This window comes from Antennarius striatus, chromosome 17 (genome assembly GCF_040054535.1).
Source record: "Antennarius striatus isolate MH-2024 chromosome 17, ASM4005453v1, whole genome shotgun sequence".
Classification (NCBI taxonomy): Eukaryota; Metazoa; Chordata; class Actinopteri; order Lophiiformes; family Antennariidae; genus Antennarius; species Antennarius striatus.
The window spans coordinates 20,624,550-20,645,459 of NC_090792.1; the positions used below are offsets into that span (position 1 = coordinate 20,624,550).

Below are 20,910 nucleotides of genomic sequence, written 5' to 3' on the forward strand. Positions count from 1 at the left end.
GGAGATGTTAGAACATCGGAGATGTTTTAGGTTCTTCTGCATCCAGAAAACTAGACATCTCTCTTTGCAGAATGAGATCCGTACCAACGAGGAGAACATCGAACATTTCCACAAGAAGTCCAAGGAGATCCAGGAGATGTTCCAGAGTCAGGAGGCTCCTCTGGAGCTGCAGGTGAGTGAAGCTCTGGCTGTTCCCCCTGCTGGTGTTTGACCCAGTTGGGTCATCCGTCGTTTGAACCCCCCCATCAGGTGATGGAGACCCAGCTGAGGAAGAGGATGGAGCAGGTGAAGGAGCTGTTCGCCGACTGCACCGACGTCTTTGAGGAGCTGGTTGCAGTGAAGACGCACCTCGCCGAGAAGCTGGAGGAGAACCAGTCGGCGGTGGAGCGGATCCAGAGTTCTGTCAGCGAGGTGGACGCCTCCCAGCCGGAGATGGAGGTCCAGGTCCAGGTAGGACCCATAATCCCTCTGGCTTTTGGGTCACCTTCAGGTTCCATCACTACATCCTGAGCTTCTTTGATTCCAATGTAAAGATAGTCCTCAACATATGAACAAACGTGCTTCACCATATCCAACTATCATCCTGCAGTTCCCCTTTTTGCCACAACCCCTGCAGGGGCAGCACCACTGTATCCATGCAGCTCCAACACTCACCGCCCCCCCTTGACATTGACATTAGTATTAGAGTAGTAATGACATTACTTTAGTATTTAGAATAGTAATGACATTACTGTAGTATTTAGAGTAGTAATGACATTACTGTAGTATTTAGAGTAGTAATGACATTACTGTAGTATTTACAGTAGTAATGACATTACTGTAGTATTTAGAGTAGTAATGACATTACTTTAGTATTTAGAGTAGTAATGACATTACTGTAGTATTTAGAGTAGTAATGACATTACTGTAGTATTTACAGTAGTAATGACATTACTGTAGTATTTACAGTAGTAATCACATTACTTTAGTATTTACAGTAGTAATGACATTACTGTAGTATTAGAGTAGTAATGACATTACTTTAGTATTTAGAATAGTAATGACATTACTGTAGTATTTAGAGTAGTAATGACATTACTGTAGTATTTACAGTAGTAATGACATTACTGTAGTATTTACAGTAGTAATGACATTACTGTAGTATTTACAGTAGTAATGACATTACTTTAGTATTTAGAGTAGTAATGACATTACTGTAGTATTTACAGTAGTAATGACATTACTGTAGTATTTACAGTACTAATGACATTACTGTAGTATTTACAGTAGTAATGACATTACTGTAGTATTTACAGTAGTAATGACATTACTTTTGTAATGACCTCAGATGGAAATTAAAGATTTACATTTAATAAATAACAACTTACAAACCAACTTATGAACAGCCTCTAGGAACCAGTTGTGTCCGTAAGTTGAGGACTACCTGTTCTTAGGTTTAGGCCCAGCTGTACTCTGATTATTGTGTCCGTGTTCCTCATTTATTTCTTGCCCCTCCCCAGCGTCTGCTGGAGCAGCTGGACTCCCAGGGGCAGCAGGCGGAGGCGGTGATGAAGGAGGTGGGTCTGGTGTCCAGTGTGGCCAGTCCTCAGGTGGTGGAGGCTCTGGCTGAAGACGGCGTCCGGCTGAGGGATGCCATCGCCCGCACCAGGGACCTGATCCAGCTGAAGAGGGAGGAGCGGGACAAAGGCGTGGTCCAGGTGGTCACAGGTCGGTGTGGAGTCCGTCAGGTTTTATTTGTGTAGCTGGAACTCAGGAGAAGTTCATCAGGAGTTAAATCTGTGTTTCAGAGGAGAAGCAGTCGTTTCAGGGATGGTTCCAGGACCTCCAGCTGTCCATCAACGAGTGCTTCGAGAACCCAGAGAGCAGATCGGACGTGGAAACATCTCTGAGGAGACTGAACGTAAGCCGGCGGGCCAGTCCTCGCTGTTGATGGGTGTTGTTTCAGGTGGCTGATGGGTAACGGGTGTGTGTCCCGTCCATCAGGGCTTCTTAAAGTCCACCGACGTGGAGCGACGTCTGGACCAGCTGAAGGACCGGCTGGAGAGGGGGGCCCAGCAGCTTCCTCCACCGCAGCTCTCCGAGTTCACCGATTGGCTGAAGGAGCAGCAGGAGGAGGTGGGATCGTTCAGAGCCCACTGCGATACCAGGAAGGACCAGATGGAGGCGCTGCTCAGCGACTTGAACAGGTAGCGGCTCAGGAAGGAAGATTCAGCATCACTCAGGTTCTGAACGTGTCTGTAAACAGGAAGGAAAGACGTTTGGTGACGGTTTTGTTCTCCAGCCTGCAGAAGCAACACGACGGCTTCTCTGATTGGCTGCAGACCAAAGAGAAACAGTCAGGGGAGTCGGAACAAGTCGAACGTCTCCTCAAAGAGCTCCAGGATGAGAGGTGATTGGATTAGATTATATTAGATTAGATCAAACCTTAGATTAGATTGGATTAGATTAGATTAAACCCTAGATTAAATTAGATTACATTAGATTAGACTAGATTAGATTAGAATAGATTTGAGATTACACCTGTTGACTCAATACAGGAGTCAAAGTCACCACAGACAAAAACAGGAAGGCTGTTGTTACTTTTAGTAACACATCGCCTCCTGTGGCAGAAACGGGTATTACAAAAGCAAACAAATAGTTCATGAATAATAATAATATAATAATGTTTTCTGTCTTGTGTCGGTACAGATGTGTACAGACGCATATTAATATGCGTCTGTGTGTGACAAAATTCCTTTTGTTCACCTTTTAAAAACCTGGATATTTAAAGAAAAATATCCTCCTCATACTTTTGTTTTATGAAGAATGAGTCGTGAAGCTTTAAAACCACAGCAGTGCCTGTTGTGTCACGTCCCCTCTAGTGTCTTTTATTACTCGTCTGGTTACCTCGTGTCCCACGTGAACACACTCAAACTGGTGTTCTTCCTCCCGTGTCGCAGCCGTCGGGCCGACGCCCTCGCTGAGCGTGTAGCGTCGCTGCGGCGACGAGGCGTCCGGGCCGAGAGCCTCCTGAAGGACGGCGACAACATGATCCAGCGCTACCGAAACCTGGAGGCCCGACTGCAGAGGCAGGCAGACGCCCGGACCGCCCTGGAGGGGCAGTTAGGGCAGTTTAACGCTCAGATTGAGAGCTCCAGGGGGTGGATCAACGACCTGCTGCAGCCCCTCACCTCTGCTGGCGAAGAGCCCCCCACACCTGAGATGAGGAGCAGAGCTCAGGTGAGCAGAAAGGAGTGGGAACCCCAATCTCACCAACAAGAGAATATGGAGAGAATAAAGACAGTAGAACCTCAAGGTCCTCCTCTCCCAACAGGCCGTCCTGAACTCCAGACCTGAAGGCGACTCCAAACTGGACGACTTGAGGAGACTCGGCCGGACTCTGTGTGGACGGGACGACCTGGAGAACAGCAGGAAACGAGGGATGGAGCAGTCGGTCAGGGAAGCGGAGGAGCGATGGAGGAAAGCTCTGCTGACGGCTGAGGAGACGCTCAACCAGCTGGAGACTCAGGACCTCCTGGACAAAGAGGTGGAGGCTTTCAGGTCCCAGGTGGAGAACGTTCAGTCCTGGATCAGAGACCAGGAGCATAACCTGCAGGTTCCTGACGGCTGCCAGCGAGGAGAAGAAACGCTTCAGGCTGCTCAGGTGAGTTCAGAACGTTTGTGCGTCAGGGTCACATTGTTTTTAGCATCTCCTGAATGAATCTTCTTGACCTTCAGGCGACTCTGAGCTCCAAACCTGCTGGAGATTCCAAACTCCAGGCTTTGAAGCAGCGACGTCAGACTCTGTCCGACAGCCCGGACCTGGACGAGAGCCGGAGACGGGAGCTGGAGGACGCCATCAGGCGGATGGAGGAGCACTGGAGGAGCGTCCTGCAGGCCGCCGAGGCGGCGCTCCATCAGGTCCAAAGCGCCGCCGCCGCCCAGAGCGACTGGGACTCCTTCAGAACCCAGAGCGACGGCGTCCTGTCCTGGATCGGCCAGCAGCGGACGAAGCTGTCGGCGTGCGACGGTCGGACACCGTTTGAGGAACGGATGCGGGTCGCACAGGTGAGTCAAACGGCGGGTCGACGGCGAGTCCCCTCCTCAGCCTAACACCCTCTGTCTCCTCAGGAGGTCATGACCTCCAGACCCGAAGGAGAGTCCCGGGTTCAGGACCTGGAGAGACGGGGGGAGGCGCTGGCGGGGCGTCTGGAGGACCTCAGGAAGGCGGAGGCCCGCCAGCTGCTGGAGAACACGCTGCAGCAGTGGAAAGGCGTGGTCCAGGCCGCCGCCCAGGCGGAGCTCCGGGCGCTGACGGACGACTTCGACGCCCAGCGATTGGACGCACAGGCGTGGACCAGAGAGAGACGACAGGAGCTGCAGGCCGACGCCGGCCACACGGCGCCGGGAGAGAGGAGCCGGCGAGCCCAGGTCCGTCGAAAGCGTTCAGGGTCAAACCCATCGGCCGTCGTCGCCTTCAATGTGAGTTTTTATCCTCAGAACGTCCTGAGCTCCAGACCCGAAGGCGACCGGAAGGTGAACAACCTGAGGAGGCGGGGCCAGACGCTGTGTGACCACCCAGACGCCGACGAGGGCAGGAAGGCGCAGGTGCAGCAGGCGGTGCGGGAGGCGGAGGAGCAGTGGTGGGCGGTGCTGCAGGACGCCAAAGAGAAGGGGGCGGCAGCGGGGGAGGAGGAGAGGCGGAGGACGCTGGAGGTGAGGGACGCCATGTTTGTTTCATCCCAATAAAGTCGTTTCTTGTCGTTTCGATCGACCACGGGAACTTCTTTACGTCCTGTGAAGCGGTGATGTAATTGTCTGATCTTCTCTCCACCAAATGTCTTCACAACCGTTCAGGTAGAAAGATGAAACACATCCCTCAGGCAGCAAAGGGGATGAAAATGAGATGATGACCTTGACCTTGAAAAAACTAGGTCAAGGTCAAATTTTCACTTTTATACCTTCTTAGGTCCACGTCTCTGAAACCTGATGAGATATAATCACAAAACAAAAAGCAACATTTTCAGGAAGCCAGAGGAACAAAAACGTGTCGGTCAGGGTCAAATGTTGAATTCAGGGGTGTCGCGGGATGTTGTAGCCTCTGATTGCCTTGTTATCATTTGAATCTTACTGCGTTTCCATGACAACAGCTTCCAGCTCATCTTTTTTTCTTCACATATATCCTGTAAACCGTGACATCTTCAGGGACGGTGTGAGACCCATCGTTATCTCATTACACCTGTTTGCATTTTTATTTTGCTTCTTTTTGATTGGTTCTTGACCCCAAAGTGGGCGGGGCTGACCTCCAGAGCGTCATTTCTTCTTAACTGTGTTCTGTCCCGTTCAGCTCGAGGAGTTTGAGTCGTTGGAACGCGACGCCGGCGGCTGGCTGACGGACCTCCAGCAGCAGGTCGACTCGCTGAACGCTCAAACCTCAGCCGAGGAGAGACGGAGCTCCGCCCAGGTGAGCCTGGCGACGCCCTCTGAGCTAATGCGACCTGAGCGTAAATAAACGTTAGCTTTAACGCGTGCCGTCTCCACCCCCCCCTCAGGCCATCATCTGCACCAACCCTGAAGGCGTGTCCAGGCTGAACGAGCTCCGGAGGCGGTGCCAGAGCCTGTGTGTGCAGGACCTCCATGAAGACCAGAAACAAGAGCTGCAGCAGAAAGTGAACGCCGCTCAGGAGAGGTGGGCGGGGGTCACGCAGAAGGTCAAGCAGGTCCTGGCTGAGTCGGAGCGGCGCTGCGCCCTGGAGGCCCAGCTGGACGGCTTCAGGAGCCTGAGGGGGACCACCACAACCTGGATGGAGGAGAAGCTGGAGACCCTCGTTCCTCCGGGACGGGAAGATCCAGAAGAGACGATGAAGGCGTCACAGGTGAGTCTGAGCAGCGCCAGGGGAACGCTGGCTGGCAGCTTCATGCTGACGTGTGATTGGTTCAGGGCGTCCTGAGCTGTAAGCCGGAGGGCGACGCCCAGCTGGCTGAGCTGAGGAGGCGGAGCCAGGCTCTGACGGAGCAGCAGGACCTGGAGGAGGTGGTGAGACAGGAGGTCCAGGCGACGGTGAAGGATCTGGAGGAGCGGTGGGGGGCGGGGCTTCAGTCCGCCGCCGACGCCCTGACGCACGCCCAGCGCCGCTACGCCCTCGCCCGCGAGCTGGAGGCCTTCCGGGTCCAAGCGGAGAGCACCGGGGTCTGGGTCCAGGAGCTGCAGCGGCAGGCGGCGTCCACAGGGGGCAGCACTCAGGGGACCCGGGGGCAGATCCAGGAGCGGCTGGACGCGGCACAGGTCAGAGGTCGTTCAGCGTCAGTCGCTTCTCGCCCGTCGGTTTCTAACGGGGTCATCCACAGGCTGTCCTGAACGCCAGCTCCAGCGGCGACGCCCAGGTGGGGGCGATAGAGAGGCGAGGCGTGAGTCTGTGTGAGCAGCAGGAGCTGGGGGAGGAGCAGCGGCAGGAGGTGCAGCGGCTGGTGGGAGACGCACGGCGGCGCTGGAGGACGGCGCTGCTGGCGGCCGAGGAGACGCAGAGGCGAGGGAACTTCCTGCCGCCGCCGGTTTGTTCTCCAACCAGCGTGGATTCATTTAGAACCGTGTCCCCCCCTTACAGCCGGCTGCGGGGGGTCGTGGAGCGTCTGCTGGCCTGTGAGCGCCGCAGAGACCAGGCCGATGCCCGATTGGCCGAGCTGCAGAGCCACGCCTCCAGCCTGCCGAAGGTCTTCCCCTGGCCGGGGCTGGGGGAGCGCCGGCAGGCGGTGGAGCGGGTCAGGACCCTGCTGGACCAGAGCGCTGCTTTGGCCCCCCTCCTGTCAGACGTCCGCCTGCAGGTGAGCCCCCCCCCAGGTGAGGCTGAATAAAGGAGGCGGCTCTGATGGGGGGGTTAACCTCACGTCTGTCCTCCAGGCTGCTGAGATGTTCCACCTCACGCAGGACCGGAGCTGGACCGACCCGTCCTGGGACCAGAAGGAGGCGTCCATCCCCCCCCTGCTGGAGGGGCTGACTGTGAGTTCAGCTTTAGAGACGTAATCAATACTGGAGGCTCGTCCTGATCCATAATCGAGGCAGGGGTTTGCCCCAGGGGCAGGGGTTTGCCCCAGGGCGGGGTATCCTGTCCTAACAGGCTGTTGTTGGTCCTCAGGCGGCGGCGGCGGCCCTTGAGCGAGGCACCCTGACTGAGCGGCGCTGCACCCAGCTGCTGGAGCAGCATGAAGCGGCCCAGGCTTGGCTGAGGGACCAGGTCAAAGGTCTGGCCCCTCCCCCTGAAGACCGAGAGGGTCTCCACGCCGCCATCAACACGCTGAAGGTCACATGATCTGATCGTTTGAAGGCGTTTGAGTTACTTTAGTGAAGCTGTGACGCGTTAGAACCACAGCTTCTAATCATCTGACGCTCCTCCTCCTCTTCCTCCTCCTCTTCCTCCTCCCATCAGGCTTTGCTCCAGACGGTGGACCGGGAGCAGACGGAGATGAAGGAGCTGGACTCGGCCAGGGACAGCTTACTGACGCTCTGCACCCCTGGGGGGCAGGACGCTCTGACCCTGGAGGTGGACCACCTCCATGACCTGTGTGCGACCTCTGAGCAGGAGGTGAGGGTGCGCCTGGCGGCCTGCGAGGCCCGCCTGGCGGCGCTGGACGCCCAGCTGGCCGGGAGGGTCCGGGAGCTGAAGGAGCGGGCCGCCGCCCTGCAGGGGGCGCTCCGTTCACTGGACGGGGCGCTCGGCTACAGCGAAGCGCAGAACGACGTGGAGCAGCTCCAACAGCGCTGGAACGGCCTTCAGGTGGGCGTCAGCAGGCCAATCACAGCGCCCGGCCAGGCTGAAGTGTGTCTGTGTTGGTCCGGTAAATCAGAAAGTTAAAACGTCCTTCTCCTGTTAGGACTGTGAGAAGTCCCTGGAAGATCTGGGTGTCAAAGTTCATGACCTTTGTGAGGAGGTCAAGGCGACGGCGGCCAATGAGGAGCTTCCGACAGAAACCATCACTGTGGTGGAGTCGCTTCGCCAGAAACACGACAGGTGGAATAAAACGTCTTTGTTCCCTTTAATTCAATCCTAGTTTTTAGTATTTGATTATTGATCAGTTTGATTCTCCTTCTATTTCAATTTACTTTCAATTATTCCAGCGGAGCAGAAATATGACTCACAACCGTTACTACTGGTCGTTGCATAAAAATGTATTTAAATGTTCTTGAGTTTCATCCAGATTATGAGGAAAAAGGAATCAAGAATCTACTCAATATCATCAATTATTATTATTCTAGCTGCTGATATCATATAAAATGTGTGAACGTTGATGAACTTTGCAGTCTGAAGTCCAGGCTGGGGGAGCACCGGAGCACCTGCTCTACAAACACAACCCGCTGTCTGATGGACTGTCTTCACGCCCTACAAGAATGGAGAGGCAGCCGACCACCAGAGTCCAGCTCCTCTCTGCAGGTCTCTGGCTTTTGGTGCTTTTATTTTTTACGTAGGCAATGTAAGAAAAGTATTTTCATCAACAAATGAACGGATAAATAGCTCTCCTGGATAGCTAGTGTTGTCTAGGTCTTCTGAACACACCTATATTTTTTCTACCTGTTTTAGGAGACGTTGGAGGAAGGTGAAAAGTTGCGGCTCGGCCTACAAGACGTACTTTCTCACAGGCTTTTCCTTAAAGACTGTTTGATGCCAGTCTTGTTTGAGAAGCTGGACCAGGATGGTTCAGAGACGCTCAGAGAAGCAGAGTCACATATGGCCTCTCTCAGCCAACGCTTACAGGTATTCACGTCACATTACGAAGCTTTATATACGTATGTCATGTAATGAACTGAATGTTTGGTATTTCATAAGCACTGAAAGGAAACTGTAATCATTACTATTGCTGTCATTTTCTCTCAGAAACTCAATGAAAGAAGCAAACAAAAGCTGCCTGGTCTGGCTCACGGTAAGCTGGAGAAGCTGAAGATGTCTGTCGTGGCGCCACTACGAAGGTCCAAGCAGTCGCCTCCGACAACACGTGAAGCTAAGCTGCAGAAAACCATTCCTTTACCAGAAACGTCCGTCGGTGACGGGATGTCGACTTCACCTGAGCTGCAAACTGAGGCTGGAACAGTGACGTCCGCCAATGCAGACCAACGCAGAATCAAACCAACACTTTCAAACTCTGAGGTTTTCACAGCACGACCATCTGCTGACCGTGATGAAGCTGACCACGTGAAGCCCAGTGATGGGACACCTGTGTCAGCTGAGCAAACTGCACCTGAAACAACCACTGTACCACCTGAGAGGAAGGCCACAACGTCAGCCACTGATGCAGAACCTTCACAGTCCAAAGTGGAACGTAAAACAGCAGGTTTGGTGACAGAACCTGAGACATCAGGTACCTTAACGGTGGTTCAAGACCAACCAAGTGAGGTTTTATCTCCCAATCGAAAATCAAGGAGTCAAGACCTCGAAATTCAAACGTCTGCTTTGGGTTTGACGGAGCAAATTCCTGATTATCAGAAGCCTTTGTTGAGTTTCGCAGAACAAACTGAAGGTTTTGTTGTTGAAAAAACAAAGAAAATGGCAACAGTTATCCTAGACGTTTCAGAACCAACTCTCAGTCCCCCAGTAAAAGCTGATTCTGAAGTCATACAACCCACGAGGAAGACAAACACTACTGGGCTCTCCACAGCTCCAGAGTCGGAGTCTTCTCTCAGTATCATTACTGGTCTGGAGCCTGGGGAAACAAAACAAGAACCTGGAAAAGGTCCCACAACCCCTGAGTTGGGTCAAAAGCAACCCGAAACCGTTGTTGTGGAACAGACTAAGTTGATTCCACCCAAAAGGAAGTCAAGGAGTACACAACTTCCTTTTAAAGATGCCGACACTGGGGAACCGCATACAAAGAAAGAGCATGCAGATATTATTGAAGAAAAAACCTTGATTCCAGTCAGAAGAAAGTCAAAGACTGGTGACTTTTCCCAAACTCCTGAGATGGTTACTGATGTCATACCACCTGACGTGAAGCCTGAACAAGATAAGGAAAAAACTGACAGTGATATGTCTACATCACCAGCTATGGAAACAACACCAGCTCAAAGTTCTGTTGTTGCAAAGGACACTAGTAAGCCTTCACCAACCAAAGAAAGGTCCAAAGGTCTTAAGCTCTCTAAAGACCAGGACACCGAGGACGTGACCGACAACATAAAAGACCCTGATAAACAGAAGTCGTTAGAGGAGCATGAAACTGTTGTTTTGAAAGAAACGAATCTCATTCCAACCAAAAGGATGTCCAAAGGTTCCTTTGTTGACACACTTTTGGAACCGGTCTTTGCAGCAGTTGCTAGTTTGGAGTCGAAGGAAGCTATGGAAGAACTTGACCATGAGAGTATTCCTTCAACCGATCAGGTAGTCAAAGGAATAAGTGAAACTACTATAGTGAAAGAATTTGAGCCCATACCAACTACAAGAAAGTCAGAAGTATCTCCAGAACTTTCTCCCGATGAGGTAATGCCAGTGATGGACAAGAGGGGACAAGGTCAGTCAACTGAAGCCACTGTTACTGAAGAACCTACAATTAAACCAACCAGGATGGAGTCAAAGCAAGGTGACCAAAAGCCATCTGAAAGTCCTGAAACTGTTGTCATTGAGAAAGGTAAGATTTCACCAACCATGAAAAAGAGTCTTTCCCCACAACTTCCTAGAGCAGATCCGACACAGTCAGAGGAAACTCCAAATGTGGTTACAGAGACAGGTAAAATGGCTGTTGGAGATACAGGTAAGGTTTCACCAACCAGAAGAGTGAGGAAGGGTTTAAAACATTCCCCAAAACCTCCCACCAAAGACCTGACCCGCACCAAGGAAGACCAATCCATTCAAGATCCATCTCCAACTTTTAAGGTTACCACAGAAACAACAAAAATTACCAGTGTGGACACAGAAAAGCTTTCCCAAACTAAAACAAGGGATCTGAAACTATCCACAGAGCTTCCTACCACAATGCAGACACCTAGCAAGCAGGCAATGGATGCTCCAAAACCACCTTCACCTCAAGAGGTTATTGGAGAAACAATTGAAACTCCTGTTGAGGAAAAGGGTCTTGTTTCACCAATCAAAAGATTGTCAGGCGATGTCAAACCTTCCGTAGAACCTGTTACCACAAAACTGACAGAAACCATGGAAAGATCTTACAGTCAGAAGACGTCTCCTACTCCAGAATGGGTCCCACCAAAACTTGCTACAGACTCCACTGCTCCACACGTCTTACAGGATGTGAAACCATCACCAGAAGATGTTACCACACCACTGGTACAAACCAAAGAAGAACCTGATGGCCAGATGTCATCTTCAACTTCAGACCTTGTTACAGGACCAAGTGAAATGACTGAATCCAAGGTTATGGGAAAAGAAAAGCTTTCACCAGCCAAGAGAAGAACAAAGGATTTGAAACCAACCACAGAGCTTCCTGACACTGAGCAGATACAGAAGAGGCAGGAGCTGGATCCAAAACTGCCCCTAAAACAGGCTGACCAGCTGGCTGCACAGCTGAAAGAAGACCGTGGAAACCAAGAACCTGACAGCTTGAAGTCTTTTGTGGTCCCAGAACCAACTGTTGTTGTTAAAGAAGATGAGCTTTCTCCAGACAAAAGCAAATCAATGGGCCAAAAGCCCTCCCAAGACCATGTCTCCAGAGAGGGGACAGAGGTTAAGCCAGAGCCTGGATTTCAGAAGTCTTCACCGAGGTTTGAAAAACAAACTGAAAGTTTTACTGTTGATGAAACCAAGAAAATAGCAACTATTATTCTAGATGTTTCTGAGCCAGTTCACACTCCTCCTGTGAGAACTGATTCTGAAGTTGTGCCAACCAGGAGGAAGTCAAAAAGTACTGAGCTCCCCCCGGTTCCAGGGTCAGAGTCTTCCCTTGGGATAGTTTCTGGTTTGGAGCCGAGGGAAGCAATGCAACAATATGTCGAAGAACCTAGAACCCCAGAATTTGGTCAGAACCAAGCTGAAACTGCTGTTGTGGAACAAACTAAGTTGATACCACCCAAAAGAAAGTCACAGAGTTCAGAGGTACCTTTTAAAGCTGCTGACACCGGGGTGGCTGACACAAAGAAAGAGCTTAAAGGTGTTGGTGAAGAAAAAACCCTCATTCCAATTAGAAGAAGGTCAAAGAATGGTGACATTCCCAAAACTTCTGAAACAGTTACCCAAGGTAAGTCACCTGATGTGAAACTAGAACAAAGTAAGAAAGAAATTGACAGTCAGAAGTCCTCATCTCCAGCTGTGGTCACACCAACTCAAGGTGTGATTGATGAAAAGAAAAGTGGAAAGCTTTCCCCAACCAAAAGAAGATCCAAGGATCCAAAAGGATCCACAGAACGTCCAACCACAAAACAGAATGATGGCAAGCAATGGCTGGATGCTCAGAAACCATCTTCATCTCAAGAGGTGATTGTGGCTCCAACTGAAACTCTTGTTGAAGAAAAGGGTGTAGGGTCACCAACCAAAAGATTGACAGGGGATGTCAAACCTTCCCTAGAGCCTGTTATAATGAAACCAACAGAGACTCTGGAGCAGCCTGACAGTCAGAGGGTGTTATCAACTCAAGACTGGGTTCCAGCATCAACTGAAACAACAGAAGCCACTGTTGTCAAAAACATTGTTGTTTCTCCAAGCACAAAAGAGTCAGAGGATGTGAAACCTTCCACGGAACCTGTTACCTTAAAACTGAAAGACACCGTGGAAAATCCTGACAGTCAGAAGGTATCTTCATCTCCACAAATGGTCCAAACAACAATTCCTGGAGACAAGGATCCACTTCCTCCAACCAAAATACAGAAAACAGAAGTTGATATAGATGAATTTAAGGCCAGTAAGGAAACAAAGAGTGAGGAAGACTCCACTGTTACACAAGTTTTACAGGATGTGAAACCATCACCAGAAGATGTTACCACACCACTGGTACGAACCATAGAACAGCCTGACGGCCAGGTGCCATCTTCAACTTCAGACCTTGTTACAGGACCAAGTGAAATTACTGAATCCAAGGTTATGGGAAAAGAAAAGCTTTCACCACCCAAGAGAAGAACAAAGGATTTGAAACCAACCACAGAGCTTCCTGACACTGAGCAGATACAGAAGAGGCAGGAGCTGGATCCAAAACTGCCCCTAAAACAGGCTGACCAGCTGGCTGCACAGCTGAAAGAAGACAGTGGAAACCAAGAACCTGACAGCTTGAAGTCTTTTGTGGTCCCAGAACCAACTGTTGTTAAAGAAGATGAGCTTTCTCCAGACAAAAGCAAATCAATGGGCCAAAAGCCCTCCCAAGACCATGTCTCCAGAGAGGGGACAGAGGTTAAGCCAGAGCCTGGATTTCAGAAGTCTTCACCGAGGTTTGAAAATCAAACTGAAAGTTTTACTGTTGATGAAACCAAGAAAATAGCAACTATTATTCTAGATGTTTCTGAGCCAGTTCACACTCCTCCTGTGAGAACTGATTCTGAAGTTGTGCCAACCAGGAGGAAGTCAAAAAGTACTGCGCTCCCCCCAGTTCCAGGGTCAGGGTCTTCCCTCGGGATAGTTTCTGGTTTGGAGCCGAGGGAAGCAATGCAACAATATGTCGAAGAACCCAGAACCCCAGAATTTGGTCAGAACCAAGCTGAAACTGCTGTTGTGGAACAAACTAAGTTGATACCACCCAAAAGAAAGTCACAGAGTTCAGAGGTACCTTTTAAAGCTGCTGACACCGGGGTGGCTGACACAAAGAAAGAGCTTGAAGGTGTTGGTGAAGAAAAAAGCCTCATTCCAAGTAGAAGAAGGTCAAAGAATGGTGACATTCCCAAAACTTCTGAGACAGTTACCCAAGGTAAGTCACCTGATGTGAAACTAGAACAAAGTAAGAAAGAAATTGACAGTCAGAAGTCCTCATCTCCAGCTGTGGTCACACCAACTCAAGGTGTGATTGATGAAAAGAAAAGTGGAAAGCTTTCTCCAACCAAAAGAAGATCCAAGGATCAAAAAAGATCCACAGAACGTCGTACCACACAGCAGAAAGAAGTCAAGAAAGGGTTGGATGCTCAGAAACCATCTTCATCTCAAGAGCTAATCGCAGAAACAATTGAAACTCTTGTTGAAGAAAAGGGTGTAGGGTCACCAACCAAAAGATTGACAGGGGATGTCAAACCTTCCCTAGAGCCGGTTATAATGAAACCAACAGAGACTCTGGAGCAGCCTGACAGTCAGAGGGTGTTATCAACTCAAGACTGGGTTCCAGCATCAACTGAAACAACAGAAGCCACTGTTGTCAAAAAGGCTGTTGTTTCACCTCGAACAAGAGATTCAGAGGATGTGAAACCTTCCACGGAACCTGTTGCCTTAAAACTGAAAGACACTGTGGAATGTCCGGCCAGTCAGAAGGTATCTTCATCTCCACAAATGGTCCAAACAACAATTCCTGGAGACAAAGATCCACTTTTACTAATCGAGAAACAGAAAACAGAAGCTGATGCAGATGAATTTAAAGTCAGGCAGGAAACAAAGAGTGAGGAAGACTCCACTGCTCCACATGTTTTACAGGATGTGAAACCATCACCAGAAGATGTTACCACACCACTGGTACGAACCATAGAACAGCCTGACGGCCAGGTGCCATCTTCAACTTCAGACCTTGTTACAGGACCAAGTGAAATTACTGAATCCAAGGTTATGGGAAAAGAAAAGCTTTCACCAGCCAAGAGAAGAACAAAGGATTTGAAACCAACCACAGAGCTTCCTGACACTGAGCAGATACAGAAGAGGCAGGAGCTGGATCCAAAACTGCCCCTAAAACAGGCTGACCAGCTGGCTGCACAGCTGAAAGAAGATAGTGGAAACCAAGAACCTGACAGCTTGAAGTCTTTTGTGATCCCAGAACCAACTGTTGTTAAAGAAGATGAGCTTTCTCCAGACAAAAGCAAATCAATGGGCCAAAAGCCCTCCCAAGACCATGTCTCCAGAGAGGGGACAGAGGTTAAGCCAGAGCCTGGATTTCAGAAGTCTTCACCGAGGTTTGAAAAACAAACTGAAAGTTTTACTGTTGATGAAACCAAGAAAATAGCAACTATTATTCTAGATGTTTCTGAGCCAATTGACACTCCTCCTGTGAGAACTGATTCTGAAGTTGTGCCAACCAGGAGGAAGTCAAAAAGTACTGAGCTCCCCCCGGTTCCAGGGTCAGAGTCTTCCCTCGGGATAGTTTCTGGTTTGGAGCCGAGGGAAGCAATGCAACAATATGTCGAAGAACCTAGAACCCCAGAATTTGGTCAGAACCAAGCTGAAACTGCTGTTGTGGAACAAACTAAGTTGATACCACCCAAAAGAAAGTCACAGAGTTCAGAGGTTCCTTTTAAAGCTGCTGACACCGGGGTGGCTGACACAAAGAAAGAGCTTAAAGGTGTTAGTGAAGAAAAAACCCTCATTCCAATTAGAAGAAGGTCAAAGAATGGTGACATTCCCAAAACTTCTGAGACAGTTACCCAAGGTAAGTCACCTGATGTGAAACTAGAACAAAGTAAGAAAGAAATTGACAGTCAGAAGTCCTCATCTCCAGCTGTGGTCACACCAACTCAAGGTGTGATTGATAAAAAGAAAAGTGGAAAGCTTTCCCCAACCAAAAGAAGATCCAAGGATCCAAAAGGATCCACAGAGCGTCCAACCACAAAGCAGAATGATGGCAAGCAATGGCTGGATGCACAGAAACCATCTTCATCGCAAGAGGTGATTGTGGCTCCAACTGAAACTCGCGTTGAAGAAAAGGGTGTAGGGTCACCAACCAAAACATTGTCAGGGGATGTCAAACCTTCCCTAGAGCCTGTTATAATGAAACCAACAGAGACTCTGGAGCAGCCTGACAGTCAGAGGGTGTTATCAACTCAAGACTGGGTTCCAGCATCAACTGAAACAACAGAAGCCACTGTTGTCAAAAACATTGTTGTTTCTCCAAGCACAAAAGTGTCAGAGGATGTAATACCTTCCTTGGAACCTGTTACCTTAAAACTGAAAGACACCGTGGAAAATCCTGACAGTCAGAAGGTATCTTCATCTCCACAAATGGTCCAAACAACAATTCCTGGAGACAAGGATCCACTTCCTCCAACCAAAATACAGAAAACAGAAGTTGATATAGATGAATTTAAGGCCAGTAAGGAAACAAAGAGTGAGGAAGACTCCACTGTTACACAAGTTTTACAGGATGTGAAACCATCACCAGAAGATGTTACCACACCACTGGTACGTACCATAGAACATCCTGACGGCCAGGTGCCATCTTCAACTTCAGACCTTGTTACAGGACCAAGTGAAATTACTGAATCCAAGGTTATGGGAAAAGAAAAGCTTTCACCAGCCAAGAGAAGAACAAAGGATTTGAAACCAACCACAGAGCTTCCTGACACTGAGCAGATACAGAAGAGGCAGGAGCAGGATCCAAAACTGCCCCTAGAACATGCTGACCCGCTGGCTGCACAGCTGAAAGAAGACAGTGGAAAGTCACCTGATGTGAATCCTGAACAAAATATGAAAGAAATTGACAGTCAAAAGTCCTCATCTCCAGCTGTGGTCACACCAACTCAAGGTGTGATTGATGAAAAGAAAAGCGGAAAGCTTTCTCCAACCAAAAGAAGATCCAAGGATCCAAAAGGATCCACAGAGCGTCCAACCACAAAGCAGAAGGAAGGCAAGCAAGGGCCGGATGCTCAGAAACCATCTTCATCTCAAGAGGTGATTGTGGCTCCAACTGAAACTCACATTGAAGGAAGGGGTGTAGGGTCACCAACCACAATATTGTCAGAGGATGTAAAACCTTCCCCAGAAACTGTTACCACAAAGCTGACAGAGACAAAGGAAAGGTCTGATGGTCAGGTGGTATCTTCAACTCCAGATGTGGTCCAAAGAATAATTACAGGAGATAAATATCCAGTTTCACCAAACAAAATACAGAAAACAGTAGCTGATATAGATGAACATAAGGTCAAGAAGGAAACAAAGAGTGAAGAAGACTCCACTTTTACACAAGTTTTAGAGGAACTGAAACCATCACCAGATGTTACTGCAGAGCTCATACAAAGCCATGAAGAACCTGACGACCAGATGCCACCTTCAACTTCAGACCTTGTTGCAGGACCAAGTGAAATTACTGAATCCAAGGTTGTGGAAAAAGGCAAGCTGTCACCATCCAAGAGAAGGTCAAAGGATCTGAAACCAACCACAGAGCTTCCTGCCACAAAGCAGATGCAGAAGAAGGAGGGTCTGGATGTTCAAACAACATCTACAACTCAAGATCTGATTGCAGAAACAATTGGAACTGTTCCTGAGAAAAAGGCAATGGCTTCAGTAACCAAAAGAGTGTCAAGGGATGTCAAACTTTCCCCAGAAAATGTTAGCACAAAACCAACAGAGACAGTGGAGCAGCCTGACACTCAGCGAGTGTTATCAACTCAAGACCGGGTTCCAGAATCAACTGAAACAACAGAAACCGCTGTTGTCAAAAAGGTTGTTGTTTCATCAAGCACAAGAGAGTCAGAGGATGTAAAACCTTCCTCGGAACCTGTTATCTTAAAACTGAAAGACACCGTGGAAAGTCCTGACAGTCAGAAGGTATCTTCAGCTCCAGGATTGATCAAAACCAGAGTTAATGTTGGAGAAGGTAAATATTTTCCAACTGAGTCACAGAAAACAGAAGCTGATACAGGTGAACTTAAGGTCATGAAGGACACAAAGAGTGAGGGAAGCTCGACTGCTCAACAAGTCTTACAGGATCTGGAACCATCACCAGAAGATGTTACCACATCAATGGTACAAACCAAAGATGGACCTGATGCCCAGATGCCATCTTCAACTGCAGACCTTGTTCCAGGACCAAGTGAAATTACTGAAGCTCAGGTTGTGGATAAAGGCAAACTTTCACCACCCAAGAGAAAGTCAAAGGGTCTGAAACCAACCACAGAGCTTCCTGCCACTGAGCAGATACAAGAGAAGCAGGAGCCAGATGCACAAGAACCATCGTCTAAAGACGAGATTGCAGAAACAATTGAAATTCTTGTTGAGGAAGAAGACATGGATTTGCTCACCAAAAGAGAGTCAGAGGAAGTGAAACATTCCCCAGAAGCCGCTACCGCCATCTCAAGGGGTCCTAAACCCTCCCCAGAACATGTGCCCAGAGACCTAGCACAGACCAAAGATGAGTCTGACAGTCATACTTTTGTGGAAAAAGGTACATATTTAACAACTGTAGTGCAAACTGGTAGTGCTCCAGTGGAAGGAGTTGAGGTCACATCAACCAGGAGGAAGTCAAAGAAAAAAGAAATACCTTTCTCTTCAAAAACAGACTCTGTACGTACAGGAAACAGTGAAGAAGACGAGGCAGTAAAGAAAGTCAAGCCTTCAGTAACCCCAGAATTCGGTCGTGATAAAACTGTGTCTCAACGTCTGCAATCTGAGAAGCCAGAATACAGTTCTGAAAAGGTCCCAGAAGACATCATTACCCAGTCTAGAGAAATAGTCTCAATTCAAGTGCCTCAACCACAACCACGACCATCATCCTTCCCTGAACCTACTGACACACAGTGTCTAGCAGAATACATCGATAAGTTAGGTGAAAACACAGAACAAATTCAAAAGAGATACATGGTCCTTGATTTGCCTGAGGTAGGAGTCACAAAGTCATATGAACCAAAGCCAGATCAGCCAGAAGGTACCATATTTAAAAGTGACATCAGTCAACCCATCTTTGTTCAGACAGCGGTGCAGCCTCACAAGGTGGAGACAGAGGTTTCAGAAATAAAGTCATCTAAGCAAGATTTCAAGAAACCAAGTGAAATGGTAAGTCAGTCAGAACCTACCCTGGATAGACCCAAGGAGGACAGGGAAGATACTGTCGTAGAAGAGCAAGCATTTACATGTGACACTCATGATGCACCAAAGATCCTGAAAGAGAAGCCTGCTAGAGTCGATGGAATCCACGAGGGGGGTGAAGAAAGACCAAAGCAAAAGTCTGAGCTCTTGGGAACCACACCGGGAACACCAAAGGAGGTCAGAGACTATGATATCACGGGAGAGGATGGTGCACCTTTGTCCAGAGACGAAAAGCCTGTTGAAAAAATCAGTCCTGGAGTCCTGGCCAGTCCAGATGATGAAAACAAATCTGTCACAAGAGCAAAAGGAATAGAAGTTGTTCAAGCAAGTACCGAGAGAAAAGAAGGGCCAGCAGACGTTAAGCCAAAGACAGGTGTAAGTAAGGTATCTGTGATCGAGGTGTTTGAAAGCAGTACCGAATGTCGAGACAAGGTCGCTATAAGGGACCCTGCCCAGCCTTTTCCTGCTCATGAGGCACTTCAGACAGAATATTTACAATATATGTTACCTGAACAAGATATAGTGAAACCAAGCCTGATAGAAACTCAAACTGACCTGTTGAAAGCATCCAAAGTGGAAGGTGATGTCCAAGAGCAGAGACGCACACTGTCCACACAAGAAATGGACAATGTACCCGAGAGCTCCAGTCAAAAGTCTTTCTCAGCGGAGAGAATCCACCCTGAGCCGGAAGTGTGTGTATTACAACTGGATATATCGACATCTAGTGAAACACCAGAGCAAACTGTAATTACAAAGACTCTGTTAGTGCAAGAAGACATTCCTGAAGGTGAGGACCATGCACGTCAAAGGGACACTTCACAACCTGACTCTCTTGCTTCTGGATCATCAGAACCATGTGTGACAGAGACAGAATTTATAGAAATAAGCATATTTGACCGTGAAATATCAAAACCAAGCCAAACTGAAACTAAGATAGAACTTATGACAGCGCAGGATTTCACAGAAGTCAAGGAACATGGAGTCCAAGAAGCTCATCCAAAAGTGGCCACACATGGTATCCACAATGTACCGCATGAAAAACATCTTGAGAGAAAGAAATTATACAAAGGAGCTGAAGTGCAAATTTTACAGCTGGATACACCGGCTACCAAAATTAGCACAGTTGAAGTGAGGACAAAGGAGCAAGGTGACCAGCAACAATCTCCTCAACTGCTAGTGGAAGGTGCTACCGTAGAAGGAACAAAGATCATTCTAACCAAGATGGAAATAAAGCATGGGGAAATTTTTACTATGCCATGGGCATCAAAGGATCCAAAACCATCTCCAGAACATGCTCCCACTGAGCTAGCACAGACCAAAGAGGAGGCTCATGGTCAGAAACCATCTTCACTTCAAGATGTGGTCACTGAAAGTTCTGAAACTACTCTGGTGGAAAAGGGAAGTCTGTCACCGATTAGTAGAGAGTCAGAAGCAGAAGAACCCAAAGTTTCTCCACAATTTGACACCACAGAAAAGTTACTGAAAACCAAAGATGAAACTTCAGCTGATGTTCACCCCAAGGAGGATGCAGGTGAGACCACTAAACCTGAAGTCCAAGAAACCAGTAGCGAAAGACGACAGACTATGGCTGAAGGTGACTCTCCTCAACCGCTTGACACCGCATCACCAAATGTAAAACTAAGTATACCTGAACAAGACTGGTTTAAAACAAGCCAAACTGTGACAGAGGATATAACCAAAGAGCACAAAGACGACGTACCCAGGAACCTGGATGGAATGCCTGTTGATGAAAGAGAGACCCACACCATTGTACTGGAAACCAAAACGTTCACCATTGAAAAGCAACCGAGGATGGAGTCCAATATCCAGTGTGGGATGGTTGCAGATACCAAGGGTGTGACGACCACTGCTTTTAAATCTGACCAGTCTAAGGTTAAGATGAGAAGAGTAGATGTACCAGAACGTCACCCAACAGAATCAAAGGATAAGACAGAAAGACACCAGGACTGGAAGGAGCCAACTACAGTGGAACAGAGTAGGGAAAAGGTGGTCAAGACAGAAGTGCAACCGCCAACGGCGTCAAGTGCTGGAGGAGTGAAGTATGACAGCATGACACTGCCACAGG

General features: G+C 48.7%; 1 protein-coding gene across 1 annotated transcript in view; it reads left to right on the forward strand.

Moving 5' to 3' along the window:
- The window catches only part of syne2b (spectrin repeat containing, nuclear envelope 2b), a 100,628-nt gene that overhangs the window by 23,785 nt on the left and 55,933 nt on the right, over positions 1 to 20,910 (forward strand). Inside the window, exons 36-58 of the mRNA XM_068339581.1 lie at positions 71 to 172; positions 250 to 450; positions 1,500 to 1,707; positions 1,788 to 1,900; positions 1,984 to 2,186; positions 2,282 to 2,389; positions 2,940 to 3,219; positions 3,314 to 3,643; positions 3,718 to 4,047; positions 4,111 to 4,410; positions 4,480 to 4,695; positions 5,327 to 5,443; positions 5,532 to 5,855; positions 5,921 to 6,265; positions 6,328 to 6,506; positions 6,585 to 6,801; positions 6,878 to 6,976; positions 7,113 to 7,277; positions 7,404 to 7,751; positions 7,849 to 7,985; positions 8,276 to 8,405; positions 8,553 to 8,726; positions 8,847 to 20,909. Of these exons, the coding sequence (XP_068195682.1) occupies positions 71 to 172; positions 250 to 450; positions 1,500 to 1,707; positions 1,788 to 1,900; positions 1,984 to 2,186; positions 2,282 to 2,389; positions 2,940 to 3,219; positions 3,314 to 3,643; positions 3,718 to 4,047; positions 4,111 to 4,410; positions 4,480 to 4,695; positions 5,327 to 5,443; positions 5,532 to 5,855; positions 5,921 to 6,265; positions 6,328 to 6,506; positions 6,585 to 6,801; positions 6,878 to 6,976; positions 7,113 to 7,277; positions 7,404 to 7,751; positions 7,849 to 7,985; positions 8,276 to 8,405; positions 8,553 to 8,726; positions 8,847 to 20,909 (16,689 nt within the window). The remainder of the gene's footprint in view (positions 1 to 70; positions 173 to 249; positions 451 to 1,499; positions 1,708 to 1,787; positions 1,901 to 1,983; positions 2,187 to 2,281; positions 2,390 to 2,939; positions 3,220 to 3,313; positions 3,644 to 3,717; positions 4,048 to 4,110; positions 4,411 to 4,479; positions 4,696 to 5,326; positions 5,444 to 5,531; positions 5,856 to 5,920; positions 6,266 to 6,327; positions 6,507 to 6,584; positions 6,802 to 6,877; positions 6,977 to 7,112; positions 7,278 to 7,403; positions 7,752 to 7,848; positions 7,986 to 8,275; positions 8,406 to 8,552; positions 8,727 to 8,846; position 20,910) is intronic.